Genomic DNA, 19,107 nt, shown 5'->3' with positions numbered 1-19,107 from the left:
CTGGGGATATTGAAGCCAAACGGCCAGTGGAGACTCTGCGCCGACCTTAGGGAGCTCAACAAACTGGTCCATACTTCCCGATGGCCACTTCCCTACATTGACCAAGGGCTGGGCCAGATCCAGGGGTCACAGGTATTCACTGCAATAGATCTGACCAATGGGTACTGTACTGTACCTGTCAGTAGGGAGGACCAATACAAGCTGGCTTTTACCTTTGGGGGCCAGCAGTACACATGGACCCGGACTCCCTTTGGATACATCAACTCTGGCAATGAATTGATATATGATATGATATGGAATTCAACATTTTACTACATAAGGCCATGGGTGAAAAGGCGTAACCTGGCCTATGTAGATGATGTACTCATCAAAAGCTCAACTGTGGAGGAACAAATAGCGGAGATCTGTTATGTTCTGACACAGTTGAGGGCCGGTGGAGCAAAACTTTCCTTTCAAAAGGCACAGTGGTGTAGAACCAAAAAGCATGACAAGGTCAATAAAGTAATCTCCTATGCGAGTAAAACTTTATCCTCTGTGGAGGAAAAATTCAACGATTGTGAGAAGGCACTCCTGGCAACGGTGTGGGCATTGAAGACTTACCGCCCGTTTATCCAGGGGAACACATCATAGTGGAGACTCCACACCAGCCTCTGCAATACCTCCAAAGTGACAGAATCTGGGCCGGAACTGTGAGTAATTCCCGAATTACTTCCTGGATTCTGTCAATGCAAGGCTTTCCTGTTCAGGTCAGATATGGCCAAAACAAGAAGAGTCCCCTCGCGCAAGGTCTGGCTGACTTGCATGATTGTACCAGAGAAAACTGTCTCGAGGACGAAAGTCTAAAAATCAAGGACAACATGGAGGCATACCTCAATTCCCCACACAGTCTTTGAAGAAGGCAAGTGTGAGGGAATGCCCACTGTCTATGTGGATGGATGCACTTACCATGTTAAGACCAGGGAAAAAGAACTTGTGGGCGGCGTAGGGAATGCATGGGTGAATGAGACCCCAGAACCCTCCACTGGGTACAAGATTGGTCTCCGAAGTAGTCAAGTGGCAGAATTGCTGGCTGGTAATCAAGCCATCCTCGCTGCTGTCCAACATCAACTCCACGAACTGGTTATAATCACAGATTTGGATTATGTACTGAACGGGTTCGTGGAGCACCTGGTTAATTGGAAAACCAGAGGCATTTTATGTGCTAATAAACCCTTGAAACATGGGAAATTAATTCAAAACATTGATGATCTGGTCACCTCGAATGGGATGACCATCTACTGGAAAAAGATCAAGTGTCATTCCAAAGTAGAGGGACCAGATCAGATAAAACTGGAAATGACTTAGCTGATCAGCTGGCCAAAACCGCAGCCATCCAAGGGGATCTAATTGAGATTGAGTCCCTGCTGGGGGAAATCCAGGTCACTGCCATCACTAGGTCCCAGACAAATGCTCGCAATGAACTCTCAACTGCACAATGGAGTAAGGAGACCCCAGATGCTGATTTGATTACGGCTCAAAGGGGATCCAATAATTGGTAAGTTTTATCAACACATTGAGGACCCTGAGAACTTTCCCCTGACGGATACCGATTTACATAGGGGAAAAAGGACCTCAGAGTGTTGATGAAATGTCCAAAAATGTTCCAAATCCAAGACGGTTTGCTGGTAAGGAAATCCCTAGCTGGCCATGATCAGTGGTTGGTTCCTACCTCATTCTGAAGCCTGATGTTAAGTCACGCCCATGATGCGGCCACAGCCGGTCATAGTGGGTTTCATACAACACTTGAAATCTTGAGAGGTTGCATACTGGCCACATATGGGGCAATTCCTCGATCAATACTTGAAGGGGTGTCTTGTGTGTGCACAATTTCAGCAAACATCCTTCACACACCATGCGCCTCTCCAAAAGAGGGGGATGACACTGCCATGGTAAGGTTTGCAAGTCGACTTTATCAGGCCTGTGATTCGCTCCTCTAGGGGAAACAAGTACATGTTGACCATGACATGCTTGTTTACTAAATGGGTGGAATGTCTACCAGCCCCAAACTGCAAGGCAGAAACAGCAGCTGCCCTGATGATCAACCACATCTTTTCACGTTTTGGACTACCCCAAAGGATCGAGTCAGACAGAGGTAGCCATTTCACCAGCGAAGTAATGACAAAGATGTGGTGGATACTTGGGGTTAAAAGAAAGCTACACATTTCTTACCGGCGAGCCTCTAGTGGTGCAGTGGAGAGATACAACAAAACAATTGTGAGCATATTAAAAAAGTTTGTGGCAGATTCTGGGCCAAGTTGTGCTATTCGATTACCTCTTGTCCTAAAGGCCATCAGATCTACCCCTTCATCTGCAACTAAAATGTCACCGTTTGAGCTGATGACTGGACGCAGGATGGTGCTTCCCCAGCCTCTTCTCTATAGAACCCAAGCACAGATATTGATTAATGCTTCCTCAACTCATGAGTATGTTGAAAATCTGAGAAAACACCTTCAACATGCTTTTGCCTATGCTCAGCGAAATCTAGAAAGATCAGCCGACAGCATGATGACCCACTATGACTTGAAGACGACCAGAAAAGAGTACAATGTAGGAGACCGGGTCTACTTATACAATTTCCAAAGGAACCAGGCCAAACAGCGAAAATGTTTACCTACCTGGAAGGGTCCTTTTGAAATTGTAGACAAAATCTCACCAGTCGCCTACAAAATCCGAATCCCCAAAGGCAGTTTGGCAGAGGGGGGAGATAAGTGGGTCCATATTAACCAACTAAAGTGCTGCCATCCTAGGCACACTCTGCAGCAACTGGAGGAGTCTTCTGGAACCCCAGAGGGGGCCACTCCAGATCCATAAAATTCCAACTCTAAAATATTCCATATATAGTCTATAAAATACAATAATACAAATGTGTCCTGATTTATCAAATGTATGTGTCCGCCCCACTACATTAATAGTGGTGGGGAAATCTCTATGAATATGTTTTTGCTTTGGCATCCTAGGATTGATAAACCATGGAGACGTAAACCAAGGAGGACTACCCAGGGTCCGGGAGCAAAGTGTTCTGATCTTGATGGTCGTGCAGATTAATGTACCTCCGTCCCCAAGTACCGAACAGGCAGAAATGATACACTGCCTGTGCAATCTTTTAGGCCAGGGGTGTGTTGAGCCGTCAATCAGGTAGCAGGAACGCCGGAAGAACCCCCTGACCACTGTAAGGCAATGGGTGGGGCTTAAATAGGAGCAGTGCGGATGGTACAGGTAACAATCAGTAGTAACAAGGCTTACCCAAGTGTGCTGTAGGCAGTACCCTAAGTGTGGCGAGGACAACAGTCTGCTGATGGTGGTAGAAGAGACGTTCTGCACGGCTCGTGGGTGTGTCACACCTGGGTCTGATGTGATGGACCAGCAAGTCAAAGGAAGTCGAAAACAAGTTCCAAGATTCAAGGTTCAAAGGGGTTGATCAAAGGCAGTCCGAGAGAGTGTTCCAAGGTCGAGGAGCCGGGGGAAACAAGGCGGGGATCCAAGAGGCAGAAATCCAAGGAGCAGGCAAGACAAGTCCGTTGAGCAGTCCGAGGTCGCAAGGTCCGTGATCAAAAAAGGTAAACCAGAAGTGCTAAACAATCCTCAAGAGATCAGCTGTGAAGCGCTGCACCCGTGTTGTCAGGATGCTTTTGAACTCGTTAGGCAGTCACGTGATGTATCCCACGGACGTGCGAGGTGTGACATGATCACAAGACGCCGGATGTTCGGGGTTGCTGTGGGAGTCTCCGTGGGCGTGGCCAGCCGTGAGTGCGCTTCCATGGCAACTACCAGCGAAACGAAGGACGGTAGACGCCGGGGCTGCAGGCTGGTGTCCTCCCACGCTGGGCGAACTGCCGGTTCCCTCTGTGTGCAGGGACTGGTCTTGCGGGTAGGTGTTGTGCGGGGCGTGTGATTGTGTGATTCCTGGTAGGGGGAGCAACGGGAGACGTGACAGAGCCCCCCTCAAAGGCCCACAACCCCGTGGGCTGGATGGGCTATCCCAATGAAAGCGAGCAACCAGACGCGGGGCATGTACATCCCGGGAGGGAACCCAAGAGCGCTCTTCAGGACCATACCCCAACCAGTCAACCAGATACTGGAGGCGACCCCTGCAGAGACGAGAACCCAGAATAGCACCGACCTCAAACGTATCCGGGGAGGACACAGAAACAGGGGCAGGGGACTGGACCATCCGGGTGGGAGCAAGACAGGGCTTGAGTAGGGAGGTGTGGAATACCGGGTGTATATGCCAGGTAGAGGGAACAGAGAGCCGTAAGGCCACCGGGTTCAGAACATGGGTAATCCTGTAGGGACCGACAAATCGGGGCAGCAGTTTGCGGCAACCAGGGATCCGCAAATGGCGGGTCGATAACCAAACACGGTCACCTACCCGATAGTCAGGGGCTGCTACCCGTTTCCTGTCGGCCTTGGTTTTCATAGAGGTCTGGGCTTCCTGCAAATGGATCAGTGTCTGGGCATGGATCGAGTGCAGGTCACGAGCACAGAGACTGGCGGCGGGAGTGGATGAGGAAGCAAAATCGGGGAGACCGAGAGAGCGAGTGTGTTGCCCATAGAGTGAATAGAAAGGAGAGAAACCAGTAGAGGAATGCCAGGCATTGTTGTACGCGAATTTGGCCAAATGGAGCAGGTTCAACCATGTATCCTGATACTGAAGGGTTAAGCAGCGCAGGTACTGTTCGAGGGCCTGGTTCACCCTCTCAGTTTGGCCATCGCTCTCCGTGTGGTAGGCTGAGGAGAAGCGGGCATCAATGCCAAGGATTCTGGTAAGAGCCTGCCAAAAACGAGATGTAAACTGCGAGCCGCGGTCGGATACAATGACCTGCGGAAGACCAAAGAGACAGAAGATCGATTTGAAGAACAGTTGGGCCAGAGCGGGGCCTGAGGGTATCCCGTGACATGGAACGAAACGGGCCATCTTCGTGTAGGAATCGACGACCACCCAGATGGAGTCGTACCCTTGTCTGTGAGGCAAATCTGTAATGAGGTCCATAGAAACCGTATGCCATGGTCTGGGAGGAATAGGTAGGGGCTGAAGGAGACACACGGGACGACCCCTGCGTGTTTTGCACTGTGCATAGATGGAGCAGGTGTTTACATAATGTTGAACGTCGCGCCCCATCAATGGCCACCAACACCACCGCTTCAGTAATTCCAAGGTGCGATGCTGTCCGGGGTGCCCATTGATGGCCCTGTCGTGGGACCAAGCGAGTGCTTAGTTACGTATGCCGCTAGTGGGGGGGAACAGCCTATCTTGTATGAACGGCAATCCTTCCTGGAGTACCAAATCCCATTCCGTTAGTGCATGTGGATGATGTGAAACCCACTGTCGGATGAGGGCTAGCATGGAGGGAGGAGGAGTACACATGCATATGACGTGACCTTCGTTTAGAAGCGTGTCCGGGTATAGGGGCAAAGAATCCCCCCCGGGCGAACGGGATAGGGCATCGGCCTTACCATGTGAAAGCCCTGGTCTGTGTTTTACCACGAAATCATAAGCGGCAAAAAACAGGTGCCAACGCACTTGTCTGCTGTTCAAGCGCTTAAGGGAGGCCAGGTCTTGCAGGTTTTTGTGGTCTATGTAAACCACGGTTTGGTGTTTGGCCCCAATGAGATGGTGTCGCCAGGTCTGTAGTGCGTCCTTAATGGCCAGTAACTCCTTCTCGGTGACTGTGTAGTGAGACTCGGGAGGTGTGAACTTTCTTGAGTGAAATGCTACGGGGTGCAGCTGACCCGTGGAGGGACAAGGTTGGGAGAGCACTGCGCCTAATGCAAAGGAAGAGGCATCGGCTTCCAAAACAAACAGGAGTTCGGGGTCGGGATGCTTTAGTACAGGGGCTGTGGTGAATCTGGCTTTGACTGTCTCAAAAGAACGCTGGTGTTCAGAGGTCCAACAGAACTGGACCCGAGGACTGGTCAGAGCAGTCAGTGGAGAGACAATGGACGAGAAACCGGCGATAAATCGCCGATAAAAGTTGGCAAAACCAAGAAACGATTGCAGCTGTTTGAGGTTGGTTGGGGCGGGCCATTCTGTGATGGCACAGACTTTGGACATGTTCATGGATAGGCCTCCGGGTGTAATAAGAAAGCCTAGGAATTCCACTTCTCTAGTATGAAACACACATTTCTTGGGTTTGGCGTACAAGGAGTGTTTCCTTAGTCGAGTTAGTACTTCTGTGACATGGCCTATGTGTTCCTCCAGTGAGGATGAGAATATCAATATGTCGTCTAGGTAGGCCACGTCTAAAACGTCGCAGAACACTTTGTTGACAAAGCGTTGAAACGTAGCAGGGGCATTGCAGAGACCGAAAGGCATTACAGTGTACTCGAACAGCCCTTTTCGAGTACAAAGCACCGTCTTCCACTCATCTCCGCTACGCATACAAACCAAGTTGTATGCCCCCCGAAGGTCCAATTTAGTGAAGATGGATGCCCGCGTTAATCTGTCCAGAAGCGTGGAGATGAGGGGTAAGGGATAACGATTCTTAACGGTAACGGCGTTCAACCGTCTGTAATCGATACAGGGACGTAAGTCACCCTCCTTCTTGGGCACAAAGAAGATCGGACTGGCAGCCAGGGATCAAGAGGGTCATATGTGACCCAAGCGTAGGGCCTGTTGGATGTATTCCTTGAGTACCAGCTCCTCCGATGGAGATGGGGAGTATATCCTGCCCTTTGGTATTGTTGCCTCAGGAACCAAATCAATGGGGCAATCATAGGGTCGATGTGGTGGTAGGCCCTCTGCCGTGACTTTGTCAAACACCTCTAGGAATCCATGATAGACAGCGGGGATCCCCGCTATAACGGCCCCCACAGTGTGTGGGACGTTCGAAGATGGGTCTGTCTCATCAAGGCTGGCGGAGGCCATGGCCCCAAGGACGGTGGCCGGGGATGTAAACGTAGTGGACTCAATCAAACAGAAGTGCTGGCAGACCTCGGATTCAAATGTGACCTGCCCAGTGCCCCAGTTAATCAAGGGGTTGTGCTGTTTCAGCCACGGGATGCCCAGAATACCACCAAAATGCAGAGTGGTGATGAGACCGAACGTTAGCGTCTCTTGGTGCGTGCCCTAAATCACCACTAACATGGGAGCGGTTTGATACTCAATGGGACCAGAGACAAGGGAGGTGCCATCGACTGCTTGTACCAGCTCCGGATACTTCTTCTTGATCAAGGGTAGGTTGAGGCCGTGAGCCAGTGAGATATCAATGAAGCAGCCAGTGGCCCCGGAGTCGATCACGATCTGTACTGAGTGTGCCAGATCTCTGGTTGGTTTCAGCTGGTTCTGGACCGCAATCGGTCTGATGGGACCAAATACGGGTTCATTGGGGGTCAAAGAAGGACTCACCCGTACCCCCATTCTTAAGGGCGAGCATTCTGAAAACCCGATGCTTTGTTCTTCGGGCGGCGGGGACATTCCTTAACGTAGTGCCCTAGTGTACCACAGTAAAAACAGGCGTTGTCGGTTCTCCGACGCTCCCCCTCGGCCTGGCTGATGGGACTCCGGATCCCGCCAATTTGCATGGGTTCTGGGGCAGAGACGGGCGTGACTGGGAGTGCCTGGTTGGAGAAAGCCATCTCCGCCCTACGCTCGGACCTACGAGCGTCCACCTGTGGAGCCAGGTCCACTAGTTCAGAGAAGATGGAGGCAAGAGCCAGAACCACAGAAAGAGCGTCTTTCATGTGGCTACAGAGACCGCGATAGAACACTATGGCTTTCTTTTCTTCAGGCCACGAGGTCTCTGCAGCCAGTTGGTTGAAACGGGTGATGTAATCAATCAGTGTTTGCTTTCCCTGTGTAAGATCAAGCAGTTCCAGGTCTTGAGATTGCGCCTTGTACCTGGTGTCAAAAACCTTTGCCATCTCTGTCACTAGTAGGTCGAAATTGTACAGGGCAGCTCCTCCGATGGAGATGGGGAGTATATCCTGCCCTTTGGTATTGTTGCCTCAGGAACCAAATCAATGGGCATCTCTAATAATGGGTTCGCCGAAATGGCCGCTACACCCGATAGGTGAGAAAGAAGGAAAGCTGCCTTGGTAACAGAGTCGGGGAAAAAGCTGAGGTCTACACAAGAAGTGAAGTTTGCACTGGTTGAGGAAGGTGCGATACTTCCTGGGATCCCCCTGATAGCGCTCGAGGGCAGCAAGAGGAAAGGAGGTTGGAAGGACCTCTGGAGTGGGGACTGTGGGTGCTGTGGGCGGAGGTGGAGGCGGAGCTGGGGGGGTTGGGCTCGCCGAACTCGGCATCTGCGGGTAAAGGGGCACGTGTACTCTGCAGGGCGTCGAGTCTATGGTGGATGGCCGTTGTGGCTGCGGCCATGTCGGTCCTAAGGGTCGCAACAACTTGCATTAGAGCGGCCACAGGGTCCCCGGGGGAGGTATCCATAATCTGGACGACCAGGAAGGCTTCACAGTCTGTTCTGATCTTGATGGTCGTGCAGATTAATGTACCTCCGTCCCCAAGTACCGCACAGGCAGATATGATACACTGCCTGTGCAATCTTTGAGGCCACAGGTGTGTTGAGCCGTCAATCAGGTAGCAGGAACGCCGGAAGGAACCCCTGACCACTGTTAGGCAATGGGTGGGGGTTAAATAGGAGCAGTGCGGATGGTACAGGTAACAATCAGTAGTAACAAGGCTTACCCAAGTGTGCTGTAGGCAGTACCCTAAGCGTGGCGAGGACAACAGTCTGCTGATGGTGGTAGAAGAGACGTTCTGCACGGCTCGTGGGTGTGTCACACCTGGGTCTGATGTGATGGACCAGCAAGGCAAAGGAAGTCGAAAACAAGTTCCAAGATTCAAGGTTCAAAGGGGTTGATCAAAGGCAGTCCGAGAGAGAGTGTTCCAAGGTCGAGAGCCGGGGAAACAAGGCAGGGATCCAAGAGGCAGAAATCCAAGGAGCAGGCAAGACAAGTCCGTTGAGCAGTCCGAGGTCGCAAGGTCTGTGATCAAAAAAGGTAAACCAGAAGCGCTAAACAATCCTCAAAAGATCAGCTGTGAAGCGCTGCACCCGTGTTGTCAGGATGCTTTTGAACTTGTTAGGCAGTCACGTGATGTGTCCCTCGGACGTGCGAGGCGTGACGTGATCGCGTGGTCACGAGACGCCGGATGTTCAGGGTTGCTGTGGGAGTCTCCGTGGGCGTGGCCAGCCGTGAGTGCGCTTCCATGGCAACTGCCAGCGAAACGAAGGACGGTAGATGCCGGGGCTGCAGGTTGGTGTCCTCCCACGCTGGGTGAACTGCCGGTTCCCTCTGTGTGCAGGGACTGCTCTTGCGGGTAGGTGTGGTGCGGGGCGTGTGATCGTGTGATTGTGTGATTCCTGGTAGGGCGAGCAACGGGAGACGTGACACAAAGATCCGAGGGGCCCGGAGTATCGCTCAATACTCACATCAGGACTGGCGAGGAGAACCGATCGATCCACCCCTGATGGAGGAAAAGATGAGGAACTTTGCCATTTGTGGAATCAGAAGAGATGAAACTGACATCCCAGTCTTGTGAATTCCTATTGATGGCCGATCAACGACAAATCACAAGAGGTGGGCTTGTGGGAAGTTTTCCCCCACTAGTCCACGCCCTGCAACATTACTGTGCATTGCTTGCATCAGGAACATTAGAATGGCCACTGGAAAGCATTCTGCTCGCTAAAATCACCCAGAAGGGTGCAGTAAAAATCTAAAAAATAGACCACCATCCACTTTTGCCTACGTCAGTGGTAACACAGGAGACCACTGCCAAAACCCACCATTGGCTGCTCACAGAGCAAGGCTGATTGCAAAAGAAACACAGAGCTGTGTGAAAATCCGTTTTTTCTTGGTTGTCAAATTTTCAAAAAAATCATGGCTCACAAACCACCCAAAAGATCCAAACTCCTGTTGGGTGTTGAACATCATTCTACTTCAAGAATCCACATAAATATAATGTCAGCAGAAGTATGTTATCTGAACAAATTCACTTTTGAAGATGGTTGCTGGAAAGAAATCTGTCAAAAATGGGTGCAATACCGTTACTCGCCTCTGTCAGACGCTGGCGATTTCTAAATCTGACAGGAGAAACTGTGTCTCAAAAGCTAAATATGCCAAAGAAAGGATTTCCATCAAATGCAATATAGGGTGCCACACATTGATTTTCATGTTGAAAAAGACTGGAATTGAAGATGTTTGCTTATTTTAAATTTGTAACTGTAATTTTGCACAAGGAACAATGTTAAAATGGACTATAAGCTAACCTGTTTCCCACACTGAGCTTCAAACCCATTCCACACCTCCTCCCTAAACAAAGGAACATTTTCTCCTCTGCTGAGTATCTGACAGGCAAGTGTGAAAGGAAATGGGAGGGGCACTCTGCTGTTGCTCTGGGAAAGAGACAATGGAGTCCTTGAACTGAATGGAAATTCGGGTGTGAACAGAAACCAGCCCTGGCAGTAAGACAAGCCATGTGACTCTCTGACTCAGCCAAGCCTTGGAGGCGGGCCAGACTGAAAATGTGGATTTGAAATTGAATTAACTGTATGTTTTGGGAAAAGACTTATAAAATATTGTACCGAACTGACAAAAATATGAAATTTAGAGATTATTAAAATGAAAAATTCACTCAGTTTAAAACTAATCTGGAATCTGTGCGACATTCAGAGACTGAAACATGAAATGTTTGATATTGTAGCTATTGTGATTATGCTAGGAACATGAATAATTACAGGAACATGCCCAGAGGGTATGTGCATGTATGTATAAAAAATTGTACAGATCCGAAAATGTGTAACCAACCAAAAGCGTGAAAAATTGTCATTTATGAACCAAAACTTGTAGGAAGGTAAGATTTTGACAGAAACGTACCTTAGGCAATCTGTGATGTGTGTGTGTATTATTAACAAGTTGTGCATATTGAAAATATGTTTTTTGGGAAAAATAGATTTTCTAAGTAAAAGCAAAGGGGAGGGATTTCTTATGGACCCCAAACAATGTCACTGACACATGATGACACATCATGACACACTGTTCCTTTCTCCAATCAGGAGAGGGGGAATTCTCTGACCTATCAGATCCTTAGAGGGTTGGGCATAGACAATCAGCCTCCCCACCCACTTTGGAAAATAGATAAATAGGGACGGTTGAGGACCCACAAACATACACTTTCTCTCATCAACTGATCCACTGGCGAAGCACCCTGCAGGAAGATCCAGACTCCAGAACCCGACTCCAGATCCAGACTCCAGAACCTTGAAGCAGATGCCGAATACAAAAAGCTGAACCCTTTTCAGCAGGACTTTAAAAACCTTGCAAACCTGATTTAACCCCGAACTTCCATGAAGCCTAACCTAATCCATTCAACAGCCTGGCTGAGCTGTTTTGCTGCTACTGGCAAGAACCGTGCTAGAACCCAAGATCTAGAGCAGTCCAGCAGAGCTGTAACCCAGAACCCATCAGATCCAGTCCAAGAGGCTGCGCAGAGACCAGAGTGCTGAGAGCAGAACCAAGCGCTTGAGACCTGTCCGGTGGCAAGCAAAGTCCAAACCAAACCTTTGACCAGATCTTTGACAGGCCCATTCCATTCCAAAACCATAGTTGTAAGTATTTAGCATAGAACTGTCCATAGTCATTTCTTAGTTTAAAGTAATCCATCCAACCCATTCCAACCTATCCCAACGGCATTGTAGAATCTCTTTTGTCCATTCTGAATCCTTTCTCATCCACCTAATCCTGTGAGAATTGTTAGTGTAAGCCAACCTGTTGGTAATTCAAAGCGCAAATTCATTTGAAATCTTGACTCCTTTGAGAAAAATCTACCTTCCAATTCCTTAGTTTTTCCATAATTGCATTTCTCGCACGCGGAAAAGTTGCCGCAAATTTGCATTTGGCTCAATTTCATTCCATGTAAAACAGCTATTTCTTGCTTTCAACTTCTGTATTTCGTCTTCCATCTGCTAATCATTCTATAATCATTGCTAGTGTTGACCTGAATTTATCCAAAGCAACCCTCACTTGTTCTGAATTCAATTTAGAGAATTAAAATAATTTTTAGCATTTTTCCCATTCAACTCAAACCACATTTAAAAGCAATTGACCTGTTTAAAATCATTCCGGTTCTCTCTAAGCTTGCTGGGGGAATTGGGATTGAACTGCATTGTTGATTGTTATTCCTGAAACCTGTGTGCCCTCATTCCATATCTTCATATTGCATAATAGGGGGGGATTGAGTAATATCAGGGTAAAGAGTGATCACATTGTCTTTGATTGAAGTCATATCAAGTTTTATTTCTGTGTTGCATTCCTTCCTATCATTGCAATTTCTTGAACCCATACAAAGTATTCTTGGCTACATTATTCTTCCTATTCCTACTTTTAATGGATTAAAGAGATTGTTGATATTGTAATATTACCCATTGCTGATCATTGTTCATATTCATAAGTGTGATCTATATATTGTTCAATTCTTCAATTAAATCTTTTACTTTGAAAAACAAACCTATTTCTTGGTTCAGTGAGACCGGGGGAATTCAAAGAGATTGGCGTTATATAAGTATCCAGAATTAAAATAACTTTTGACATAAAAATATATAAATAAGGGTTTCCATTGGGCATCCCATACTAGGCATTGACTTGGTTGGAGTGCTGGATTGAAATCACTTACAACATTACATAGTGATATGGGTTAGTCATCCGATTTGCTAACCTACTTAGGTGACTAAACTTCTGACAGATAAGGATTGTCCAGTTCTATGCCCATCTCAATACTGTACCTACTCTAAGGGTGTGGAGGAATGGGTTCGGCACACAGGAGGTATGTTTCTGGCTTTAGACTTTTATTGGTAGGATAACAAAAGAGAAAACACTCTCTGATCCTGATTATAAGAGGGGTTTCCCTGCCTCAAATAATACCACGGAGTGTGTCAGGATATCCGTCTAAAGGAAAGAGTCCACCGTCCTGTGTCCAAAACCTATTTCCGATCCATACACGCTACATGCAACTAAAGAAAACAGTAGGTCTTCTTGATTCAGAAGAAAGGTTTCATTCTTCGGGATGATAGTCAAAATTCACTTTTTGGTGATTCAAAATGAAATGTTCTTCTTAAGGGATACAAATCAAAGGTCTCAAAAAAGATTCCTTGGATTGCATGTTCAATAAGGCACATTGATACAAAGAGTCTTGTATTTTCACAATTTCCAGAGAAGGACCCCCTCCTCTTGATTCCTTTTTGTACTGTCCACACACACCAAGGGGTATTATCTACCTTCCCCTGGTCTTTTCCTGATTCTTAAGTTTGTACCGGGTTCACTATCCTGCCAGGTATTCTTGTTGTCTGGTCCCAGACCACTTTGATATTGGCCTCTCTCTTTTGGATCACAGACCCCTTGGGTTTCTTGCTTTCAGGTCACAGACCCCTTTGGCTTTGTACCTGCTTCGCTATTTTGCCAGGTATTCTTGTTCTCTGGTCCCAGATCCCTGTATAATTGGTTTCTCTCTTTTGGGTCCCAGGCACGTTTGGTTTCTTGCCCTTGCGTCCCAGATTCCTTTTGATGTCTTGCCCTTGGGTCCCAGACCCCTCTGGCATCTTGCTCTTGGGTCCCAGACCCCTCTGGCGTCTTGCTCTTGGGTCCCAGACCCCTCTGGCGTCTTGCTCTTGGGTCCCAGACCCCTCTGGCGTCTTGCTCTTGGGTCCCAGACCTCTCTGGAATCTTGCTCTTGGGTCCCAGACCCCTCTGGCGTCTTACTCTTGGGTCCCCGATCCCTCTGGCTTCATGCCCTTGGGGTCCCCGATCCCTCTGGCTTCATGCCCTTGGGGTCCCCGATCCCTCTGGCTTCATGCCCTTGGGGTCCCCGATCCCTCTGGCTTCATGCCCTTGGGGTCCCCGATCCCTCTGGCTACATGCCCTTGGGTTCCCCGATCCCTCTGGCTTCATGCCCTTGGGTTCCCCGATCCCTCTGGCTTCATGCCCTTGGGTTCCCCGATCCCTCTGGCTTCATGCCCTTGGGTTCCCCGATCCCTCTGGCTTCATGCCCTCGGGTTCCCCGATCCCTCTGGCTTCATGCCCTTGTGGTCTTAGACCCCTTTGGCTTTTTGTTCTCATGATATGGGCAGCCTTGGTCTCCCGCACTGCCAGTGACTGCCACATAGAAGAGGGCTCTGGAGGACACTCTTTACTGGATGTGGGTCCCTGACCAGTGTCCCACTGCGGTATAGTCTTGGGTTTCTCAGCGAGCCTCCCAATTTCCCAACCCTTCGCTGGTTTCTCACCGGTCTGTCAGCTGGTTCTGGGTCTCTCACCCTCGTTCGGAAATCTTCTCCTGCGTTTCAGTTCTGCAGCGCATCCCCAGTGGCTTTCTGCTTTCTGGTATTGCGTCCCGGGTGGGCCAGGCTAACCAGCTCTCTCGATCAGTTGGCCCTTCAGTGTGTTGCTTCCAGACACTGTCTGACCACAGTGAACTTCTATGGAGCGTCTCTGCTGACAGGTCAGCATCCATTCTGTGATTGCTTCGCTCGGCCCTTGACTACAGCCTCTGCAGCTCCCGGTTCCTCCACGGAGGATCTCTTACCGAGTTTGAATTTCCCTTTTCTATTTCACCATTGTCTTGACCAATAGGGAATCCACAAAGACTAGACTACTGAGTATGATATGGCATTTATAACGCGCCTATACACAGGTGTTTCAAGGCGCGACGAGGCAAGGGAGCGGGAACAGAGGGAAGACAGACAATGATCCTGCTAGGCCAGGTGTCATTCAGATCACCCTAGTGCAATGGAATGGGGGCAAGGGACAGTGTGGGGGGGGGGAAGAGTAGGGGACTATGCAGTACATGGGCTATAATAGAATAAATAACAATAAGTAAAACTACGGCCAGCAGGTGCCAGGTGCAAGGGTATGTACAGCCATTAGGTGCCAAGTGCTGGTAGTGGGACTGTAGGGATTTGCCAGGAAGGCAGTGCAGGTGTGCGACTGGCGGCGGAGGGGACCTGGGCCCGAGATCAGTGGCAGGCCAGGTAACCGGTGCAGTTTCAGTCTCAGCCAAGAAGTCATCAAGGGAGAGGAGGAGAAAAAGCAGAAGCAAAGAGAAAGGTTTTGAGGTGCTTCCGGAACCGCAGATGATTCTCAATTTTCGGGGAGGCTGTTCCAGAGGGAGGCCCCAGCCGAGGAAAGAGATCTACCATCAACTCGTTGCTTGGAGAAGCCTGGGGAAGTTGGAGGTGGAAGAGCGAAGAGCTCGAGAAGGAAGATATTTAAGAAGAGAGTTGAAGGTATTGCGGCCTCAGGCCCCAGAAGGCCTTGTGGACAATGCAGAGGGTTTTGGACTTAATCCTCGTAGCCACTGGGAGCCAATGCAGAGATTTCCATTCCTTGGCTTGAGGCCAAGGACAAGTCTCGCAGTCCTGTTCTGCATGAGTTGCAGAGGGCAGAGAGTAGAAGCAGGCAGATTTAGAAAGAGGCTGTTGCAATAGTCCAGCCTAGAGAGAACCAGAGCTCTGGAGACGGTGAGCTTCTGGACGAAGGAGAGGAAAGGAAGAATACCTCTGAGGAGGTGCAGCTGGTAGTGTGACTTCTTGGAGACGTCAGAGATGTGAGGAGAGAAGGAGAGTGTGGAGTCGAAGATGGCCCAGAGGTTTTTAGCCTCACAGGTGGGAGCTGGAAGAGGGCCAAGTGAGGCAGGCCAGAGAGTGACAGGAAAGGAGGGAGTGGGTGTATGAATTACAGAAATGCTCTCTATTCTTCCACGTCGGCTCCTGGTCTCATTACTGATCTTGAGGACTCCTAGTGAGACAGGTGGATTCTTCCTCATCCAAGTATTCCCTAATTTACTGGTTTTAAGGAAACCAATAGGGACACTAGGGATGGTGTTGTGGTGGTGGGGAGGCTAAGGAGGAAGACTGGTTAGGTGGACTATGAATGTCTTTATTATGATTGGGATACCATGTTCTCCCGGGGATTGTCATTAAACCCATAGGGGGGTATTCTCTCCCCACGAGATCCACATGCTGAGTACCACCCCAGGGGACTGTCGGGTAGCAGCCTCACCTACCTGGCCTAATGGAAAGGGGCTCCCCTCCCCTAGGGGAGAGGTGATGACATCCGGGGATTCATCATACTACCCAATGCAGACCCAGGACAACCAAGTAACTGGGCACAGGATTATGAGTACCATGTTCCATTAGTGCACTCTGTAACTCCTTGAACAGCTGCGGTGTACATTCATGAGCAAAGGTTACACATCTCTTTCTGTCTCTCACAGTGTAATTGTGATGTTTTGATGGAGGCTCCATTGTGTGATGTACTGAAAATGTAATGCAATCTTTGAAGTACAATTTTAGCTGCTAAGTACCTTTCTCGTATTTGTGTACTGCCTCTTAAACATCAATTTTTCTTCTCTTTTTGCAGTGATGAAGAGTTATCACAGTACCTTCTGCAGCTCGTGCAAGTTTTAAAATATGAGCCTTTTTTAGACTGTGCCCTCTCAAGATTTTTGTTGGAAAGAGCACTTGCTAACAGGCGGATAGGTCAATTCCTGTTTTGGCATTTGCGGTAAGTTTAATGCCTTATGTATTTATGGGGATTTATATTCACGAAACCTAGCTAGGAAGCAGCTAAGCATTGTAAATAAAGTGGTATAATGCAAAGCGAGCAGAGAGCTGGGGAGTGAAGGGGGTGATGAGGGACGAGATGCGATCAGGTGGTCGGTGGGCAGCAAGATGTTCCTTGAAGTTGAATGTCTTAAGTTTCTTTTTGAAGTGCATGAGATAGTGGACAAATTTGACGTGTCAGTATGTTATTCCAGAATCCAGTCTTGGTTTGCATCGGAAGGCTTGATTTCTAGTTCATTTCTTTTATCATCTCTTCGATTATATGTGTATATTTAGCCAGGCACAATATCATTTCAAATAAATAACTTAAATTGGTAAAGTATTGGATGATGGAGGTAGTCCTGGGTGTCTTCGCAAAACACAGTGGTAAATATTTGTTTTAATTTATTTATTTTTGCTTTTACATCAGATAAAACATTGAAACACTCCCAACAACCCCACTCCCCTCCTACCCATCTCCCACCGTCCAACAAATGCCTAACACTCCTGTGTCCTAGCAGTGTGCTGCATAACTCTCAGTGGACTACCTATGACCCTGGTCGGGATTCTTCCGCTCCTGCCATTTCTTCAGTTGCCATCCCCGACATAGATTGTGCCAAGGCCTCCCATTCTATGATTCCTGCATCAGACTCCCCTTGACTCAGCCTTACTACTCCCTTCCACACGGTTTCCGCCACCATCCTACCACATTGGGTCCTTTAGGGGATTTCCATGCCATAGCAATTCTACGTTTAAGCAATATGTACACCAAATCCCTCATTTTGTTCACATGTTTGATGCCCTTGGGACGTGGAAATCGGCCCAGCAAGCATGCCCCGGGAGAAAGTATATCCTGTCCCAATCCCCCTTTTGTTGTTCTGCTTGCCACTTCCTTCCAGTACTGCCTCACCACTGGGCATGCCCATAATATATGTAACATCCCAGCATCTGTTGCCTTGTACCTAGGGGAACCTTGTGCTGCTGCACCCGGAAACCTCAATCCTCTGCGGCATCATGTATGCCCTGTGTGTTATCAACAGTTGTATCAATTGTATCCTTAGGTTCCGTGATAACTCTCTTATGGTATCCTAGCACCCTCTGCCCATCATGCGTCTGTGAACGGGAGCCCTAACTCTTACTCCCATTTGTTCCTTACCGCCAAAGGGATTGGGCGCCTACTAGACTTCAGGAAGTCGTATATCCTAGATATAGTGTGACCTCCCTCCGATATGTTGTATAGAGTGCCACTACAGTATGTTTTTCCTTTAATTCGCTGTAGGCAGGCCATCTATGTGTGATCTTTCTTGATAGTACTGTGCAGTAAATATTGACCTCTACGTATGCCTGTGTGTTCAGCCAACTCTGAGAAGGGTATAAAAGAGACATCATGCAATAGCTCTCCTATCGTGGCCACTGCGTGGGGTTCCCATTTCATGCGTATCCCCAACCGCACCTGCGTCATGGGAGCCACCACTGAGAGCAGGGGAATCTGTACCAAAAACAGATCTGTTAGCCCGACCACTGCGAGTGCCCTGTCCCACATTCTCACACCCAAAGCCACTAAGTGCGATCCTAGCCTTCCACAGGACTTCTTATCCCATACCAATTCTTTCAAATGTATCGTGATCCAGTAGGTTGCAGCATTAGTGTATCAGGGTTTGGATCATTTGTGAGCCAATCTACACAAACTGCAACTGACCTGCTATGTAGTATAGGTCAAAGTGGGGGGGGGCCTTGATACCTCCCTCGTCGTATGGCCTCTGTAATGAAGATAGAGCTATCCTATTCCTGCCATTTTGCCACCAAAAACCTCTGCAGATGCTATCTAGTGTCTTAAAAAAGGATTTAGCTATGTAAAACGTGACATTGACAAAAAAGTGCAGCAATCTGTGCAATACCACTCTCCCCATTACTGAAAGGGGTACTTTAGCCCAGAACCTCATGGAGACCATAATGCTTTCTATGACGCTCAATGTATTTTCAATGTGTTCCCTCATTGGCTCGTGGTATACATTGACCCCAAAATATCTAAACGTGATCTTTTTCCATTGCAGTGCGAGGACAGGCAGTGTGTTTTGCCCCCTTTTGTGCAATCCCGCTATCGGAATAAATGCAGATTTATCCGTACTGATTGTGATACCTGACAATTTTGCAAACCGCGCTAGGGCTTCTAGTAACAACTTCAAGTTGTCTTCGGAGTTCTCGATATATAGCAACAGATCCCCATACATTGATATCAGATGACTGACCCCATCTAGCTTTATTCCTGCTCCTATGTATTCAGCCCTAAAATATTGTGCTATTGGCTCCATGGCAAGAACGTAGAGCAGTGGGGATAATGGGCAGCCCATCCTTTTGCCTTTCTTTGTTCCCATGCTTCTGAAATGCACCAACCCGTTTTAACCCTTGCCATTGGTCCAGTGTACACTAATCGGACCCACCTAATATATGCAACTCTGAAGCCAAATATGCTCAATGGGCCTCATTAGGACCCAGGCGGTAAGGGGTTTACGGCGGCGTA

At 48.5% G+C, this 19,107-nt stretch overlaps 1 protein-coding gene across 7 annotated transcripts in view; it reads left to right on the top strand.

Moving 5' to 3' along the window:
* The window catches only part of PIK3CB (phosphatidylinositol-4,5-bisphosphate 3-kinase catalytic subunit beta), a 2,502,085-nt gene that overhangs the window by 1,537,952 nt on the left and 945,026 nt on the right, over positions 1 to 19,107 (top strand). For all 7 annotated transcript variants that reach the window (XM_069617988.1, XM_069617990.1, XM_069617991.1 and 4 more), the window contains one exon: positions 16,405 to 16,548. In XM_069617988.1, coding sequence (XP_069474089.1) covers positions 16,405 to 16,548 — 144 coding nt within the window. The remainder of the gene's footprint in view (positions 1 to 16,404; positions 16,549 to 19,107) is intronic.

The sequence above is a fragment of the Ambystoma mexicanum genome, chromosome 10 (genome assembly GCF_040938575.1).
Source record: "Ambystoma mexicanum isolate Mex_15411 chromosome 10, UKY_AmexF1_1, whole genome shotgun sequence".
Taxonomy (NCBI): Eukaryota; Metazoa; Chordata; class Amphibia; order Caudata; family Ambystomatidae; genus Ambystoma; species Ambystoma mexicanum.
Note: the sequence above shows the minus strand (reverse complement) of the source record. Positions and strands in the feature narration are given on the sequence as shown.